Source organism: Ostrinia nubilalis, chromosome 13 (genome assembly GCF_963855985.1).
Source record: "Ostrinia nubilalis chromosome 13, ilOstNubi1.1, whole genome shotgun sequence".
In the NCBI taxonomy this organism is placed as follows: Eukaryota; Metazoa; Arthropoda; class Insecta; order Lepidoptera; family Crambidae; genus Ostrinia; species Ostrinia nubilalis.
In genome coordinates this window covers 10,372,743-10,392,396 of record NC_087100.1, presented here as the reverse complement: position 1 = coordinate 10,392,396, position 19,654 = coordinate 10,372,743, and the positions used below count along the sequence as shown (strand labels likewise).

Here is a 19,654-nt window from a genome sequence, read left to right as displayed (position 1 = left end):
AGTGATTTTCTACATATACCTAACTAATCAAAATAAACATCGGCCTATTTAGCCTGCGGTCAACAGGGTGACATGAGTCTCGCATAGGAACGTCTATTGTGTGTCTTATGCGACAGTGTGCTTAATAACACAAAGATAGTTGAGACAGTGATTTTTTATCATCAGAATAATCGGCTCACTTACAACCCGGTCAAGTTAATTGCGCACTTGGCTGACTGGCTTGACGTCACATCGACGCTCTAGTACGGAAGGGGTGAAAATAGGAGGTGTGCAGGTAAGTGCGAGGGAGAATTTCGTTGCGGGTCCAATGACAGTTTAACTTTCCCCCGGGACAAACTTGACCTTCATTGGTTGGGTTTTTGTGGCGGTCAAGCTGTAGATCCTGGCTACACAGGAGTTGCAGTGGTGGGAACGAGAGGTGGGAATAGTCCCGAAGTGCGAGGGAGAGTAGCATTCCAGCCAGGTGCGCAGTTAACTTGACCGGGTTGTAAATGTGGATTCTTAATGAATAGACCAGCGGATGACGGGAATCGAAGTAGCAAACACTCTAACTGGCAGTTCGATGCCGTATCTACATACCAAAGGTTAGGTTATCGTTACCCGAGATTTAAAAAAAAATGTTGCTTGGCTTGGGACGTGTAAAATAACTTTAAAGTCAACAGACTGAGAATAAATGAATATCATAAATTTTAATGGCAACGTGCTGAATAAGTTAGAGTTTCGGTTCTGGTAGAGTTTTTCCGATTAAGATGAATTTCCGACTTATCTAAAAGAAAGTCAAATCCACTTATAATTTTAATTGGTTTTGGTAACAACTACCAGACTGAAAAAATATGGTAGGATGTGTCAACGTTTTAGCCAAATACTCGCTTAAGTAAGCTCCACTTCAGTAGGCAAAGATTTCCGAAATTCTTTTTTTAGTACATATTAAGTACAATACCTTTTGGAGCGAGATCAAACACATAGCTCAAGACCGAACGCGATGGAGGACTGTTGTGGACGCCCTCTGCCCCATCTAGGGGACATAGGACCATAAGTCAAAGTAAGTCAACATACCTTTAGCTATTTCTTTTATGTTGGTCAGGTAGGATTTAGACGTCATTATTGCAAGTACATAACTAACTCCATTACAGTAATCCTATAATAAAGTTTTATAAGGTCTGAAAAGAAAACACGTCAATACATTGTAGGTACCTACTTAGTACAGATGCACTGACTCTAATCCGTCGAATATCTGCTTATCTTGATAAGCCTAAACAGCATCTATAAAAGCAGACTAGCCAATCATAATACTTATCTACGCAATCATTATCTAAAGTACTTCCTACGATAGAATTATTTCTCGCAATGTGCTATCGCCAAAAGTCTTTAATACTAAGTGATAATTAATTTAAATAAGACTAGATAAATAATCATCAGACGCATAATTTTGCCATTATCCTACTAAGTAGGTGCCTCTATTGATTACTTTTTACCTTCTAAAAATAATGTTAAAAAACTGAAAATGTAAATTTTCTGCTGTCTACGAGTACTTTCAGTGCTATTATTCAAAATAACTAATAAATTTAACGGTCAATGCCCGAAAAATCCATGAGTTTGTTGAAAAACTCGGCGCTGGTTTTGTGTATGCGCATATTATTGAATTTTAATTTATTTAAGTATAACAAACAAACACCAGAAACTACGCAGTGGAGTTCGATTAGTAAAACAATAACGGACCATTATTCTTTTGTATTAAAGTGTGGACTGTATGCTAATGAAATCGTTATGAGGCTTAAAACAATGCGTAAATAACAAAATAACTACAAACTCGATAAACAAGACTTATTGCGTTGTCTTAGAAATCAGAATGGCTTAAAATATTTAGGAATTTCAGCAAAAAAAAATATCATTTTCAGATTTACCATTTTGATTTTTTGTCCTACCTAATAGTAGTAAGTAAGTAAGTCCTACCTATTGTAAGGCTAAGTTGCACCACTTAACTTTAACCGTAGCTATAACGATAACCCGTGTTTATTGTATGGAGTTTGACAAATTTTTGACGTTTGTTAAAGTTTATGTAAAATGGTGCAACCCAGCATAATGTAGTGTAAAAATAGTCAGAAGGCATAGCGTAATGCACATTTTAAAAGCCTCATACCGCCATCTATTGAAGTTTGTATGAACACAGTTAAATTACTTACTCATAATAATCATTGTCTCAGACTATTATAGATGGCGCTAAATACAAAAAACAACATTTCGGAAAATATTTTTATTTTACATGATTTGTTTTACACAATGGAACTTTTAAATCATGTGGTTATAATACTGTATATGATTACATACATATTTTCTATATACTAACAAAAATATAAAGCTATAGGTATTCTACTTACAACAATTAAAATAATAATCAAAACTATAATAAACGAACCAAAAATCTGAATATGAGAATAATGCCTATTTCAATCACATAATTGAACTATTAATAAACGTACACAAAAGTCATAAACAATTAAACAAACTTACTTGCTAAAATATAACAAAAAGTTTGACCAAACGGCCAATCTTAGAGATGGAATTCTCACTAAATTGAAATGCTTACTTACTTACTTAGCTGCGTTTTGGTAAGTCGTCTTCAATATTTTCTTGAAAAAATATATTTAATTATAATTATACATTTAAAGGTACCAATGCTCTGAAAAAATAGAGTGTTTGGTTGGAGGTGGACAAAGTTTCAAGGGTGATTCAGTAACATAGCCATCAGCCATGGTGATTTTAGAGCCAGTATGAAACTATTTTTATTTCACATACCGAATATTTGACATGACAACAGCCTGTTTTAGTGATCGAACCCTAGGTATTCTTATAACATTGCCATGAAACTTTGCACCCAGCTTCCAACACATCTTCTATAATATAATAATATCAACATGACGACTGCCCAAACTTCCAGCATCTAAACCTAGCACGCCAGACCGCCACCCTCGTTTCTCTCCAGCTCTTTCCTGACGTAATCAGCTTGTTTCTCGTCTAAACCAAGCTTCTTCACCTCCTCCTCAAACTGGGCCTTTCCCCCCATCCCCACCAGGTAGCCATTGAGCCTGGCCGCCAGGTGGGAAGTCTGGAGCCTGGTGGAATCCAGGCCGAGGCTGCGGCAGAGGTCCTTGTGGCCTTGCAGGCGATATTTCTGGTGGTAGCTGTGGACGATGAAAAATAACTCAGTAAGTCAATTCAGTTTTACATTCCTTATGCTCAATATGTTGCAAAATTATCTCTATAAATGTTAGGTAGGTATTTGGTATAGGTATTTAAGAAAAGGATAAGTAATACGCCCTTTCGCTCGGGATGCAACATTTAAGTAATGTAAAGTTGGAGTAGATGAAAAATTTAAATGAAAAATCGTAATTATAAAATCCGGGTGGGATTGGATAAGGTGTTCAGGCGGTGCTGAAGGCAGAAGCTAGTCAGTTTATAATTTTGTCATAGGTAATTCATGATACCGCCAGAACAGCAGACTTAAAATAATTCTTATTATAAAATCGCATAATAATATTACAATCACATAAGTAAGATGCAACGTGCATACTTAATGCGGGTTCGTTTAAACCTTGTAACATTTCGTTTATGGCAAACTAAGGTCGAATTTTATGCATTATCATTAAAGTAAATAGGAAAATAGACAACTGCATAATTGATTTGAGGTCATCATCATTCGAGACAGGATAAAAATCCAATTACGCCTACTTGAGTCATGATGAGACATTTCTTATTGGTACAAGTAGATGTGACATTTTTATTTGTTGGATTTAATTATTAAGATGATTCATTAGTTTATGAATTCCGAATAGGTTTTAGTTTGCACCATGTATCAAGGGTGTGTGCATTATCAGGATAGAGCTCAGTGGCATGCATTGGGGTTATGGGGTGGGATATTATGTCCAGCATTGGACTCACATAGACTGATGATTTGATAATTTGCAATAGAGATTACTATTAATCTGATTCTGTGTGTTATATTTTAAGTTGGAACCAAATAAATGTGTTTATTTCTTTTTAATTACGTTCTCAAAAAATGAGCTAGATAGGCAACGGTTGTCGCTGGATGAAAAAAGCGGGAGATCGTGATATTTAGCGCTCTTTGGAAGAGATTCACGTCCAGCTCTGACTGATGGTACATTTGATAAATTAGAGAGGGTCAACCTACTACCTAGTGGAAACTATATGCCCTTATAAAGATGATTAGGTACATGATGAAGAGAAACGAAAATATATGCTTCTTCAGGCTCATTTCTACCATCAAACCATTCGTCCAAGGATACTTACTCCTCAGCTGGGTAGAAGGTCCCAGCAGGCGCGATCTCGGTCCGCAACTGTCCCACGCGAGCCAGCATCTCCTTGTACGAGGCTTCAGCCGCCGCTCGCTGCTCCTCGTCGTGGTACAGGATCATAGATTGGTACTGTGGAGAGGGAAACAATAGGGTATATTGAGAGAAGAAAATTTTTTGAGGTTACATCTATAATTTGCTGTCCAAAGAGGTCAAACGCAGAGTACCTAACCCACGTAACTATAGGTACTTACTACAACTTAATAGGCGAAAAAAAATTGGGGACCATAACAGCTCCACCATAGGTACTTGTTTTGTGTCTATACCATCCTTTTATTTTTAATGAGACCATGCCAAAGGGTATGCAAAGGGCTTACTGCTGAAAATCGGTGTCATTGGCATCACAAATAACCAGATGACAACTGAACTGCCTCTCAGTTCAATTTTAATTGGTTTTTTTCTTCTAGACTTACATTTTTAATTAATCGTGCATCCTTTCATTTCATTTCTTTGGTTTCACTTAGAATAAAATCTACCTCCCATTGGGAATTGTCCCCGTGACCTCTTTGTTTAAAGCAGGTGGTCTAGAGTTAGACCAAAGAGACGGTTTACATTTACCTACTACTGTTTTGCTACAGGTTTATTGATAAATCTTACGCCCGTATTAACAAACGATGCTTTCTTAAGCGAAACAGCAAATCGAAAGCACAGCGTTGAATAGAGCTCTACGATTGGGTCATGTTTCACCCTGTGCGTCCATGAGACCTCATAGTAATGTTTGTGAATATGGGCGTTAATAACTATTCTTAGTATACCTGTCTCTTGAGCTTGGTGGTTAGTCCGTACTCGTGGTTGGCCCAGAACATCTCCAGGAGCTCCACGAACGTCACAGTCTTGGGGTCGAAGTCCAGCTCGATCACCTCGGTGTGGTCGCCACTGAAATACACGAAATAAGTTTATTTAATAACGTGTTTCAAAGACAACGTATTGATTTTAACGGTCGTTAGAAGTTGGGATTTGTTTTTTTGAATAGGTATTTTGAATCTGGATTTCAGATATAGGTACGAATAAGTACTTACTTTACCTACTCGTATTTCTACTCGTATTTCGAGTTTTTCTACGCTATAAAGGATTAGCTAACAAGGATTAGCTAAATATTTCGGGCAGCTAGGTAAAATGACAACTTGCAAAAGGTTGATGAAAAAGCTGAATGAAGCCGAAGATATCTTTAAGGCCGATTACTCGTATTTAGCAGTGGATTGTAATTAAATTATTATAATAGACTGATGGGCTGTTATAGTGATAAGTGATTAAGTTCGCCTAATGTTAATATTTTGGCATTGAAGTATAAATAAATAAATAATAAGGATAACGAATATTTTGGATTTCTATTTAGATAATCCTTCCAAAAATCAATTCGGACAAGAGTTAAAAGCTTAAATTTTAATGAGTAGGCATAGACAGTAGAACGTCAATATTTTGGCACGAATTCATAATTTTACAACTTTTTTAACTCAATGCCGTCTGTGTTAGCGTCCTAAATTGCGATTTTATATTCTTCCGCGTGTAACGTACAATGCCAGATTACTACAGATCACATCTGACACTAATTTTAGCGAAGTCAATGAGTCGATAACATGCGTGCACGCATCTAATCGCCTTGGTCTTGCGTTGCGTAGCTCATCACTAGTCCAAATAAATTAATACTCGTCAAACGTGTCACCACTAATAATTGACTAATTATTGTATACGCTTACAAAATTTTATTTTTCTAAAATTGAATCCTCAATACTTATACTAGTAAATAGGTTGTTAACTATTAAGTTTAATATAAAGTAGACTCAATTAAGTAGTAAATTTCTTCATTTAATTAAGTTAAGTTAATTACTTTATATTATGTTAGATTTTCCTGGTAGACTGTTACAAAGAGGATAAGAATAGAAAACTAACGAATACTGTTTTGCTTTATTCACTACGTAAATAGGCGTGATATTTATTCCAGTCTTGACTCTACCATTAAAAAAGGAAAGGAATACAACCAGAAAAGAATAGATCATAGAATAGAATCATAGGGATCATCTTACCCCCACCTGGGGGATCATCTTACCCACAGGTGTGTACAAGATATTCACTTTGTAAGGTTTTGCAAAAAATTAAATATTTTAATGAAACCTCAATTAATTTCTGGTTTTGAGTATTAGGAAAGTTGGATAGATAAATATACTAGTAGTAATCGTCTTTATTTTTGGTTTACCATGAAAAATATGTATTGTACAGCGATTCCCGCTTAAGGGGATCATCTCGTACTACTTTCCCCTACATAGTTTGACAACTTTTAAGTATTAATTTAAATTCTTCTTTTATTCCCATGAATATTAAAGTCATCATGTTTGCCATAACATAAATTTTAGTAGGTACCTAATATGTACACGTAATTAATACTTAGGCCCAGAACAGACGGTGAAACGCAACTGCAACGAAACTGCAACTTTCTGATGAATGAAACTGATACTGAATGTTTCAAACTGGTCGCGTCATGTGTGGTCTCTCAACGGACGCTATGGCAGAAACTTAGATGCAACTCAAAAGTAACTAGCAGTTGCAGTTGCGTTTCACCGTCTGTTCTGGGCCTTAGATGCTGTTTTACAACGAAACTGTATAGGCTAAAGTGCCTGTACCGGCGAACAGTTACGCAATATTTTTGCAAGACGATTTTCCGACGGTAGATGATTTGCAGAATCATGCAGATAATAATCGAAGTCGTGACACCCAGCGAGTATTTAACACTAATGACAAGATAAGTTAAATATTTACAATCGAAAATTGATAGTACGACGTGGTACGACTACATGATTGATAACAGTGTGAATGACCATGCAAAAAAAAAATCATCATGCAACTAAAAATACCCACTGATAGAGTAGTAAAGAACCTAAATAATGCTTAATTCAGCAGCTTAGAGCCACACACTAACGTGCAATGGTTTCTCTGTGTACTAAGCCACTTTATTGATCGGGGCTTTTTCCTTGACAATATGGCATAGACATAATGACTACGCTGGTTAGCTAAAATATTGTTGAGGTAAAGCTCCTGTAAAATCAATATCTAGTAGGGTAGAGGCTTGCCGCGTGAAGAGGTTATAAAATAAGGTCTTAAGTATTGCTACGAAGTTACGGTGATACGGTGACGTTTTACCTAATGTTTGTTTTTCGAATCTTTGCCGAAGATTGGATGAAATGGTTATAGATCTAATAAAAATATTGTTATTGATATCTGATAGAAAGGCAATCTGAAAGTAGCTTGAGAAACTTTAGTAGAAGAAGCGAAAGTTTTAAATCTTTGGCATAGCATTAATTGAGAATCCCATACGCAACGCTTCTATTCTGCTTTGCAAAGCAAAGGTTATCATGAGAAAAAAGTAAATTAAAACATCGCAGACGAAACTTCACAAAAACTAAAAACAGGTCGTTGATTTTTGTGGCTGCAAGAGTCAAACTCGTATGATAATTAAGAGGTACCTTCCAAGGTTACCTACGGTAATGACTTACCTACGAAACGACAAAACAAAAGACTCCGATATGTTTATTTACGATTACAATAAAACAAAATGATTTGCTATCATCATATCTATGACGATAAAAACGTATTCCAGCAAACTTTGCTCTTTATGATTTGCAATTTTTATCCGATGTTTATAAATATCATTATCACAATTTTTACGGCTTTTTCAATAGTACAAGAATGAGTTCGCAAATTTTCTGATAAGTTTCTTAATTACATTCGTATCTTGTTAATTAAATTCGAGGCCTTGATGGCCTGATAGGCCTACATTACCTACATAGATAACAATCTGACCTACGAAATACAAGGTTGCTCTACAATTCCTAATGCATTCTATGCAACTACTAAGTAAATAGTATTTTGTGAACTTTACTTGTAAATCGTTATTAGAACGAGCTCTATTGTGCCTCTGAGCATTCTTACGCATAGTAAAATACAACTTATTTTTCGGGGAGGAAATGCTTTGCAACTGTGGGAATCAGCCACATACGGCCAAGTTTACATACTAAAACCTCCTCATCCCAATCCTCATTCAGTCACTATTGGCAGGATGTCGGAGGATCACCTGTACCCATGCTCTCTACAGTTGACAATTCACGCATGTTTATATATGTATAGCGGACTCTTTTAATTGCCTCTGTAGTAAACATGTCACGACTCTAGGTGCAGCTTCCCAAAGTAAGCCTTGTTGAGATCAGAAGTAGCTTATGCCATAATGCCAAAAGTACCTAACCTCCTTGGTCAAAATTATCCTTGTTCAAACAATAAATAAATCAACTCACATGTTCCTATAATGAGGGCTCTTCGTGGTGCCTCCGGAGTACCCGACGCGTGTCCTCACGACGCCAGGAGTGGCGCCAAAAAGGGAATCGTTGGACCAGAAGCAGCCCATGCCGAAGGTGGCCTTCTTGGTAGGGATGTCCACATCGTGGAGGAGGGCAGCCTGGAGATGTTAGAAAAGTTGTTCTTGTTAGATTTGGATCTTCTTCTTCTTTTGTTTATGACTGATCTAGAATATTACGGCCCACCTGACCCCTTATGAATACCGTAGATTTAGATCAATATGCTGGTATTTTATTAAAGCTATCAAAACGCAATTCTTTTAAAGATTTAGTATGGTATTGTATACTGACTAACGTAGTAATTAAGTAATTATTGATTTGAATACTAACGCGTCTTTTTTCTTTCAGGTCTAAAATAAAATATTTATAAAGAATGATTGTCTTCAAATTATTCGTTAGATAGTCACCTAAGTAAGTGTCGACTAAGCAATAGATTGCTGCTTGCAAGTATTTATTTACTTATTTAGTATTAAAATTTGTATTAGGTGACTCGTTCCATTACAAGTGTCGTTGTACAAAGTAAATAATCTTAATGCAACATGGAGCGGATTTTATTTTAATGACATCGCTAATACCTAAAACAATAAGTTTAGGATTATCTGGGTCATTGTCAAATTTTGCGCAGGTAAATGTAACTTAAAATCATATTTTTTTCAAAATAAATATATGCTTAGATATTACTTTTTTCTATGTCCGTGTCCGTTAAAACAACTGAATTATTATCTATTACAGTTTGCCGCGATGTTTAACCAATAATTTAAGATTTATTCCAGATTTAATGGATCAGGGTGAAAAAAAATACAACTTTGTTACCATTACGTTTTACCTTTTATTATGAAATTAAACAAGTCAGTCGCAAATATTTTGGGACTAATATTAAGCAGTATTATATCTTTTACATATATTTAGAATCATAACAGTCTTTTTTTAAGTTTAACAATCATCAATCTAAACTCTTAAACAACTCTGTTACTTCTTGAATATTAAAATACCTTAAATTCTACTTAAGTCCTCCAAATATCTATTTATCAGCAGCTAACTGGAACATAATACTGTAAAAATATGTAACATATTAACGCATCGCGATATTTGCTATATTATATTGACTAGCTTTTCTTTAAAATCTTACTATGTTCTTTAATCTTTGGGACAGAAAAGTAACAGAGTTGTAACACAGTAACATAGTTGTTATTTTTATTGAATATTATGTAATAATTTGCACTTATTGAGCTTGAGATCCAAATCACTTCATCAAAACATTAACTTATGACTGTAATTTATCAATCAAGAGCTTAATTTCTTATAGATTCCTTATCTTTATAGTAATAAAAATTAGATTTTCTTGGAAGAGTAGCTGAAAATTTGAAATAACTTATTTCTCAAGTTTAACTAAGGGATTATCAAATTGGTAGTATACTCTTTTACCTTTGCAGACTTTTTTAGGTTCTATAACAACGGCAAGCAAATTATCAAAAGCCTCATAGGATAAATCACTTAATTAATTTGAATTTTGTTGCATTATCGTCGATTGCCTTAAAAACATTATTTTAACGTCTTTTTCTTGATTATTTCTACGGCGTTCTCGGGTATCGTCGCTGCTTCTCAGCAGACGTTAGAGGCATTTTAATAACGTAAATATCCTGTAACAATGAGTTTTTGGGGTTATTAATATTTATAATTTCGTTTTATTTGTATAAAACAAAGTTACCCATTGCTTGAACTTTTTAAATTGCAACTGATTAAAAAAAAGTGATTTAAACATAATATTTTAGCAAAATTAAAGAATAATATAATGGCATAAGCAACTCTGTTACTTTCTAAACAACTCTGTTACCACACGCTAGTAACAGAGTTGCAGCAACAGAGTGGTAAATTTTACATTCCATTATACACCAGTCAAAAAATAAAGCGTGTAGCAAAATATTTCGTTCACATTTAACACATTTACCCCTTAGACAATATACTGAACTTAAACTAATGAAAAAACATTCATTTACTTACGTGAATAGGTAGGTAACAAAGTGGATGCGTAATAAAAACACGCAACACGTTCAACACCTTGCGGTCGACTGCCGAGCGACTTACCCCTCCTCCCGATCTAACGAACTCCCACGACGAATGCAGACATCCCACCCAAGATTAAACAATATCCAAAATACCGCCATTTCCATTTTGAGTCGTGAATTAGTTAGTAACATAGTGGTCCAGGTGGTTCCAGATAGTACGTGGGACAAAGTTTAGAAAATTATTTAAAAAGTACATTTTATACTGACTGATTTTAAAACATATTTTATTGAATATTTATAATACTCTGTTTACGATGATAATTTATTTTAAGAAGGTTACTATAGTAGAAAATGCAATTATTTGATGTTTATTGTAACGGAATGCTACATGGGACAGGTACAATTTGTAAGGAAAACCTTTCTGTTACCACTAATGACCACTCTGTTACTTTAAAAAAAATTAAAAATATTGAATCTTGAGTCGTTATTCCAATAATGGATGTTCGCTAATGCGATGTATTTTGTATTTAATACATAATTCGTAAAGGATTTTGACATTATTACTAACAAAAAAATAAAAAATGTTGAGGGACACGTTTACCTGCGCAAAATTTGACAATGACCCATCTGGTAATCCTAATAAAAGGATCACCAGCCTAAAAGCAATAAAAGTTTGTTGTCTAACACCTATTATGTCTTTTATACCCTTTAGCAAGGACAATGTCACATTCAAGCAACATTTAATGCAATTGACGCGATTTTATTACCTTTTTTTACCTAGTTTCTACCTACAATAATATTATTGCGAGGATTTTCTACAATATTGATCTCTATCGCACATAATTTCTGCACAGGTACCTATTATGAAATTCTTTAGCATTGCCGCGACACGTATGCTCAAACACATCGTAGAGTCATAAAAAAGCTGACACCAAGAAATGAGAAGCATGTTTGGACTTCAAGAAATTGATTTAATTTGCCGAGGAGACAAAAACTATACTTCTAAAACTAACAAAGAAGATCTGAACAGGAACTGCAATAGTTAAGACGTATTTTACTCGATATCAATACACGATAACGTTTCAATGAACAATGACACCGAACAATCGAAATATCGATGGATCGATAAACTGCAACATGATCTTTAGGAATGTCTTCTAATTAAAACATTATCAAGCAACCAAAGGTCAATATTAATGATGCTTTGTAATCTTCTACGCCGCTTTTGTTATCTAAGGGAACTGGACCCACAAGGCGCATATTGTTCGCTGGGGACATTCTCTATGCACGTGGGACAAGATAAATGATGGAACACTGTGTAATTTATAGGTCTAACTAAGTCAGTGCCTGAGGAATAGGAGCCGCACGGTAGTGTTTTTTTAACTTCAAACGTCGGTGAGACTTCCAAGTCCCCGATTACGCTAATTTTTAACGTCTGTATTGAGCGCTTCTTCGATTTCTTCGATTCTGCGATACGGATTGGTCAAAACAGCTGACGTCAGCTCGTATCGTATCGCAGAATCGAAGAAGCGCGTCTGTATTGGAGACGTTAAAAATTAGCGTAATCGGGGCCCAGATGTGCTTCAGATTTGTACGCTCTGTCACATCATAATATTCATAATGTCAATCTCACCCCCCTCCTGTGTCGCTCCCATACCTCAGACACTGACTGAGTTAAGCGAGACCTATAGTAAAAAGGCCGTTCTAAATATTTTCGCGAGTAATTAGCAGACTATTTTTAGTGGTACCAAATTAAAATAGATCTTTGATGGCAACAACTACCACTCGCCAAATAGGGTTATTCCGTATTCGACCCACGACAACTCGACCCACGACAACTCAACCCACTCATTATTTTTTCCTTACTCAACCCAATTTTGTTCCTTACTCTACCCACAACAAATTTTTAATTTTATGTTCCTTATTCACCCCAAAAACATTCCTAGCTCAACCCATTTTAAAACCACTTCAAATTTTTATGCACGGTCGATATTTTTTTTTTTTTTTTTATTTAATTATAAATAAATTTACATACTAGTATGTATTTATCATTATTAAATTTCTGAAAAAACAGTAAACGTTGTTTTGCTATCCATACTTATTTTTGGTATATTTACTTTGGGTTGAGTAAGGAATGCATTTGGGTAGAATAACGAAATTATGTAATGGGTAGAGCTAGGAATACTAATTTGGGATGAGTGAATAAATGGGTTGAGTTGTCTTGGGTCGAATACGGAATAACCCGCCGCCAAATAGCTAATGGTACCTAAAGAAATATGTTAGTGCTTAATGACTATTAGTCATTCGGGAGAACATTCAAAAATTATATGAATTCGACTCGAAATCGAAAACCTTTCGGTCAAATTGTGATCAAGAGCATGCCAAAAATATACCTTGAAAAAGGTATCCCCATTGTAATCAAAAACAAACTTAAGCATTAACTAAATTAGATACTTATTTAGCTCATAAATCCTAATGGTATAATGATAGCCCAGTTAATAATAGCTACGCTATTAATAATAATCATAAGTACACCTTAATATTAATTGCATTGCATAGCGTAAATAAACAAAGAGATTCATTTCAGCACGTGTCATCAAATTGCGTTACAGTAGACGTAAATTTATTACCTACCTAAGTATACAGGGTGTTAGGTAAATGGGTATATGAGCCGACACTAGCCCATGTTAACATGGTCATATAAATGGTATGGTGAAGTCAGAAATTTGACATCATCATTTTAATTTTTTTAATTTTCATACAAAATTTGTATGAAAATTAAAATATACCCATTTACCTAACACCCTGTATAATAAAATATTATAATATTTGAATCTACATTATTTGGAATAATAACCATTTGTTTCTGTTGAAGGTAAAACACCTTAACATAACTTTGTCTCGGTGATTTGTAGAGGTTTTATTGCTAACATAAAATAAACATCCGCAACGGCACGTGAATTGCTCCTCCATTGAAAGACATTCTATAGTAAGACGAAATTGTCTGCATCCCTATTGAGTTCCAGTGCGAAGTCCTACACAGACAGCATAAAAACCTCTAGAAATTAGTAAATGTAAGTGTCTCGTATTGTAAAAGTTATAACAAAGTAGATAGTGTCCTGAAATGGCCAATTGTAAAAGTTAGACAATAAATGCTGCACTCGACTAGGTATGGGAGACAATAGCACCTTTTTACTCGTAATAAACCTAAAAATAAATAAAAGCGTCTTCAATTTTCATGAGAAATAATTATAAATTGTAATGATATTTTGAAGACTCTCCAGAGAATCAAAACATTTTACACTCTGATCTTTCATCAGTTTTATAAGGGCCATAATACCTACTATTTTTCTTAGTTGAAAACTAAATACATAAGTATATTTTGTCACTGACTGTACAATCGGCAGCAAAAAGGCCAGTAGGTGTGTTCATTCAACGCTCATCAAATACTAATGAAAACGGCCACGCGAGTTGACATTTAATCTTGTGGTCGTTGAGGCAATTATTTATTTATTAATAGTAATAAAGCAACAAAAGTCTAAGGTTTATTGTTTGCAGATATTTTGAAATTATTTTTTCTACTTTTTCCTAAGTTACACGTGTTTTTTCCTACTGAAAATATTAATATGATGGGGATTTTAAATAAAAGTAGTGCTCAAATCAATGATTTTGTGGTAGAGTCTTAGGGTAGAGTTAATACCCAATTTCCAAAAGAAAACTCCTGCTCTACAACAGTTGTCAGTAGTCTTTAATTTTATTTATCTCGTCGAGCTCGGTCTGCAAAGAGATTCAATCTTAAAAATACAGTATAGTAGAGTAGAAAACATTGAAAACGGTAATGTCAATTCGCAGCTCTAACTCTACCTGTATCTTTACCTCAGTATTTTTATTTAGTAATTTACAATATGACTTAGCTAAATTACATTGAAAACGTGACACTAATGATCAACAATCATAAATTATTGCATGTGTAGTGTAAGAGAGACAATTTAAGGATATTATGTTGCAGGAAAACACATAGAATTTTCCGGGGAAAACCGTTCCACTTTTATTTGTTGTAGTGCAAAAATTATAAGAATGTATGATTGACGTTTGCGGTCCTTTTATTATACTGAAGGGAAACGACAAACGATCTTATTAACATATTCTTTAGTGTATTTATGTACGAGCTGGTTTTTTTGCAAAACAAAAGAACGATAATTTACATAATGACCAAGTTTTTTCAAATTAATTCAGAAAACTAACTCTACTATTTTTGAAAGTTCATAAAAATTCATTCACCGGCTCATGGCATAGTTAACCCATATTTATTAAATAAATAAATGTATTAAAGTCATTAATAAATAGTTTCTATAAATAAAGGTTTAGATCAGGTCGATCAGTAGGTCATAAAACGCGGTTTTCTGGGTAATAGAAAAAGGTTAGTGAACCGTGCAAAAAATCCATCCTAGACACACAGTTAACTGTATGTGATGACCTCAATTACCTTTTCCAATAGCATGATACCCTAGCAACAAAAAATCGAGCAGGTGTTCCTACTTACATTGTAATGCCGTTAAGACATAAAACTATCAAACATCGTTTGGTGACAATACGAGTAATGATATACAAAACCAAACCAACTTTTATAATTACTTAGTAGGTAGTGTTAAGTTTTTTGGAATATTACACATAAGTATTATCTAATGGTATTATTATACAGGGTGACTTTGCAATCAGTATCCACATTTTAAGGAGCGACTCAGAATCAAAACTTAATCAATCAGAATTAAAAATTTACGTAAAGAAAGAAAATTATCCTGTATAGAGAAAGAAATATCCTTCATACCTACTATGAACAGTAGGTACAGTCATTTGTAGTGACATGAGGACTCTATCAAGCAGCAATTTACTGTAACCTGCTGTAAATATTTTAGAATAAGTAAAAAACATACTTTAAAAATAATGAATCACTTGGGTACTTACATTTGACTTTGAATACTAACGCTAGACTTACAGGAAAGATCCTTTGAAAACCGAGGTCAAATCTTTTCCAACCGTTGAATTAAATAAATATTTACTGTTGAATTTAAATATGTGGCAAAAAAAAATTCTACCGGTACTTACAAAACAAGACTCCATAAATACCAACATTGTCAGCATAATAATTTCGGTGTTCCAATTAATTTAATACCAGCATACGATCAAATTGCGTCAGTAAGGTAAAAGCGAGAATATTTCCAAGAAAGTTAATGAAAAAAATTACTCACGTTCACTGGAGGTTTCATGGTGAAAAATTGTCTGACGTATCTTATCATGCAGGTTTTTCTTGGTGGTTGTATGGTTTGTTTTGGTGGCCGCGTGTTTAGTCTCGCGAGGTGTAGAGTGGGCCGCGACACGTCGAGCTGTGGTGGCGGTCCGGCGAGCACTACCGCAGTATTTGTCGGCGACATTGACTTAGCTCTGCGTGCCAAAGAGCGTTTTCCTGCTACGAACACAGATTTTCGACGGTTGGACCGCGAGGCACTGTGTCTGATTTGAGGGTTTTTTCTTACGAAGCTATGCTGTCTTTACTTTCTCAGCTAAGTTTGTTGGACTAGCGAATACTCACGTAGGTACCCATTGTAGAGTTAAGTAAATGCCTGCTCTACATTCAATAGGGAAAAACTAGGAGTAACAGGACTAGAATATTTTTGACAAGACAAACAAAATTAGTTAGATGATTTTTGGACTAATAAAACACAATTTAATAACTAGCTCATGTACTTAATAGGTTTAAGTCATAAATTATGGGCTACCAAATGTCTTCACATAACTTTTAGCTACCCGCATGCTTCTACAGATAGCACAGTGTCTGTAGTTGGAAAGCGCGCACACACAGCGCACGTGTTCATTCTCAATCCAGTTGTGTGTGCGAGCGACGTACACGCACGCGCGTGGTTGCTCCGTGACGTAACCTTGCCGCGTCTGCGGCGACTAATAACTTGACGTACGCTCGTGACGAGTCTCTCAGATAACAAATAATCGGCCAAAAGGACCCGATTTCAATCACTTCCCGATTCCTGAATAATTTTTTGACAGCAAATCCTTAATCTACGGCCCATTTTGGCCTACAGGCTCGAAGATTATAAAGTTTTATTGCGCGGTCTTCAAAATATGCGATTTTTTTAATTTTGTGCGAAATATTTGGAGTATTTTTTATTAAAAAGTTCAGAATATTATTTTTAATGTTCCTGTGTACCATATTACCCCATTTTGTACACAAGTTTCAGTCAGAAAATGTAGTTAAGAGACTACACAAAACTCTACTATAGTTTGACTAAGTATGTGGGTAACTTAACATGTGACGGTAGTCGTGCAAGATCAGTACCTAAGTTCTAAATCAAAGTTAATTCAGCAGTAAGCTCTAAATTATTAAAAAAGTTAATTTCCCAAAAACCGTTATCTACCTACATTAGTACTTTAATTATTTACATTTGAAATCTAATCAATGACACTAATTAGGTCTTTGAAAATTTAATTAGGTATGGTAGGTGCGATTCTAGTAATTTAATTTAGCCAGTTAATTGTTTAACAGCTGCGCTTAGGGATGAATTTGCAAGTCATATTATGTACTATTATTTATCTATTACCTACAAGATTATCTACATTTATTCTTATCACGGCACAAATACTTATTTCCGTCCAGACAGACAAGTAGGTAATATGTTTTGGTTTAACTTTTATAGAAAATGTATGAAGTGAACTCGATACTAAACTTTTAATGCACAAGAATTATTGTACAATTTGACTAAGGTATAGTGTCGAGTTTGTGGGCTTGTAGTTATGTTTGACTCTACATGAGATCTGATATCTTCTTTACAGTGTGAGATCACACGGTCTCGTCTTGAAAACATTTAGCTTGAAAATGTTTTTAGTGTAATATTACTTTGTGCTATGTTCCTGCTCTGCCCTGGGCTTCTTTTGGTAGTTTAAGATAGGTTTTTGGGTGTGAGAAGAGCCGCATGACGTGAGTAGGTTCTTGTAGTAGGAATACCCCGATGGGTCACGATAACCACAAGTTTATTGGCCTAAAAGGAAATAATAAATAAAAATCACCAAATAGATTTAAACAAACGAATTTATTCTTTACAATCAAATATCAGTTTTTCACACTACTGTTCAATAGCCGTAGGTATTAAATACCGACGAAAATATACATTATAATTGAAATAAATAACAAAACAACCTTAAATTAAAATGTAATAAACATTGTTGCATTGCGTTTGCAATAATACTTTATTTATAGTTAAGTACCCACGTTGCATTGGTATATACTAACAATATTGTATATTGTACTAACATAGCAATGTGACTCGGACAGTAGTGTCAAATACCAGGTTTAGATACAATATACCGCGGTTGTGACGTCATAAGCCTGTTTAGTGTCATTTATTAATATAAATAACATATTTAAGAAAAAAAATGAGTAAATAAAGTAGATATAAAAAGTGATCCGAAAATGAAGTCTGAACATACTATGATTACCGAGTTTTAGGTGAGCTTCATCATCATCATCATCATCATTTCAGCCACAGGACGTCCACTGCTGAACATAGGCCTCCCCCAATGCTTTCCATTACATTACATTAGGTGAGCTTACTTATTAAAATTTCTATCGAATAATTAAGCCATTTATCAAGTCAAAATGACACTTCCACAGTGCAAATGACGTCATACGCCCACGGTTCTACACTATGTTACTCAGAGATTAAGGGTTCATGGGATAGCTGGTAGACAACCCCTCTGAATAACTACAATAGATCACAATAATATAACCACATTGGGTTCAATTCAATGCACAATTTAGTTATAAATATTAAATATTTTACAATAACACAATCCAGCGATACTACTCTGTCAAAGACAGCATAATTAATGCGAAATACTGCTAGTTTTAAATAATATTGACGGAGTAGTATGTAAAATATTTGTCGAATACATATTATAAAAATACTATATTTAAAGGGTTTATAGATATCTATACACGTTACAAATCACTGGATAGTATTAAAAATAATCTCAATAAATATATTTTTTGTAAACCAATTCAGACCAATTTATGGGGTTGTGATATGAAACTTATATCTATGAAGCTCTGCTGTAATATTGATATTGTGAGTGTTTTATATATAGGAACGACTTCAAACAATCATTTACGACATAATAGGGCAACAATCCCTAGTTATTTCAAGATTTACAAACATGTTCTGCTGAGGTATAGCAGAAACATTTACATAAAAGTTAGTTTGAACACCGTTTTTTAAATGCTTTGACACTTTTCGTCAGTTGTAGTGAGGGCCATCGTTTCAGCGTTCAACATTTGGCGCCACTGTAAAATAAGGTCACTGTCACTTGCTAGTGGCGAAGACAGTAGCGCCAACTGTTGATCACTGAACCGGTAAGAGGACTATTGCATTTGCACTCACCAGGATGGTGGTATCAACTGTTAGTACATTGGTTCCCAAACTTATTTGAGACGCGTCCCCTTTCGACCATACAAAAAATTCCGCGCCTCCCTCCTCGAGTATCGAGCAGTCTGGAATGCATTCTCTCAGCGGTCGCAGGTTTTTTATACTTAAATACACAGAGGGCCCGCACCCCCCTTTAAAGGCCTTTGCACCTCCCCTGGGGGGCGCGCTCCCCACTTTGGGAACCAATGTTTAATATAAAATAGCCCTTATTGCATTAGATGAAAAGAGACAAAGCAATGTGATAGTAAAACGGTGTTAAGACTATTTTTTAACAAGGGAGTTATTTAGGATATTACAGTACCCAAATATTATTTATAGGATATGGCGAAGTGGTCCAAGGGAAGGCAAGATCCTAACTGGCAAGGTTTCATTTAATTAGTGTTATGGCATTATCTACACTTCTACCTAGAATTGTAAGAAACTCGAGTCTTGATCCTATTTTC

At 34.8% G+C, this 19,654-nt stretch overlaps 1 protein-coding gene across 1 annotated transcript; it reads right to left on the bottom strand.

Moving 5' to 3' along the window:
• Positions 1–2,861: 2,861 nt before the first annotated feature.
• LOC135077187 (peptide methionine sulfoxide reductase) lies at positions 2,862–16,166 on the bottom strand. Its single transcript, XM_063971735.1, has 5 exons — positions 15,969–16,166; positions 8,654–8,814; positions 5,126–5,246; positions 4,309–4,442; positions 2,862–3,182 (listed from the first exon to the last, which is right to left on the bottom strand). Exons 1-5 carry the CDS (start codon positions 16,149–16,151, stop codon positions 2,948–2,950), a joined length of 834 nt encoding a protein of 277 aa, XP_063827805.1. The 5' UTR covers positions 16,152–16,166; the 3' UTR covers positions 2,862–2,947.
• Positions 16,167–19,654: the final 3,488 nt, after the last annotated feature.

Bases quoted from the DNA above. Each gene is read 5' to 3' on its own strand.
- LOC135077187 (XM_063971735.1), bottom strand. From the start codon at position 16,151: ATGTCGCCGACAAATACTGCGGTAGTGCTCGCCGGACCGCCACCACAG. The intron at 8,815-15,968 runs GTGAGTAATTTT...TAACATCTCCAG, and splicing joins CCATGAAACCTCCAGTGAAC to GCTGCCCTCCTCCACGATGT. The intron at 4,443-5,125 runs GTATACTAAGAA...CCCTCTCCACAG, and splicing joins CCACCAAGCTCAAGAGACAG to TACCAATCTATGATCCTGTA.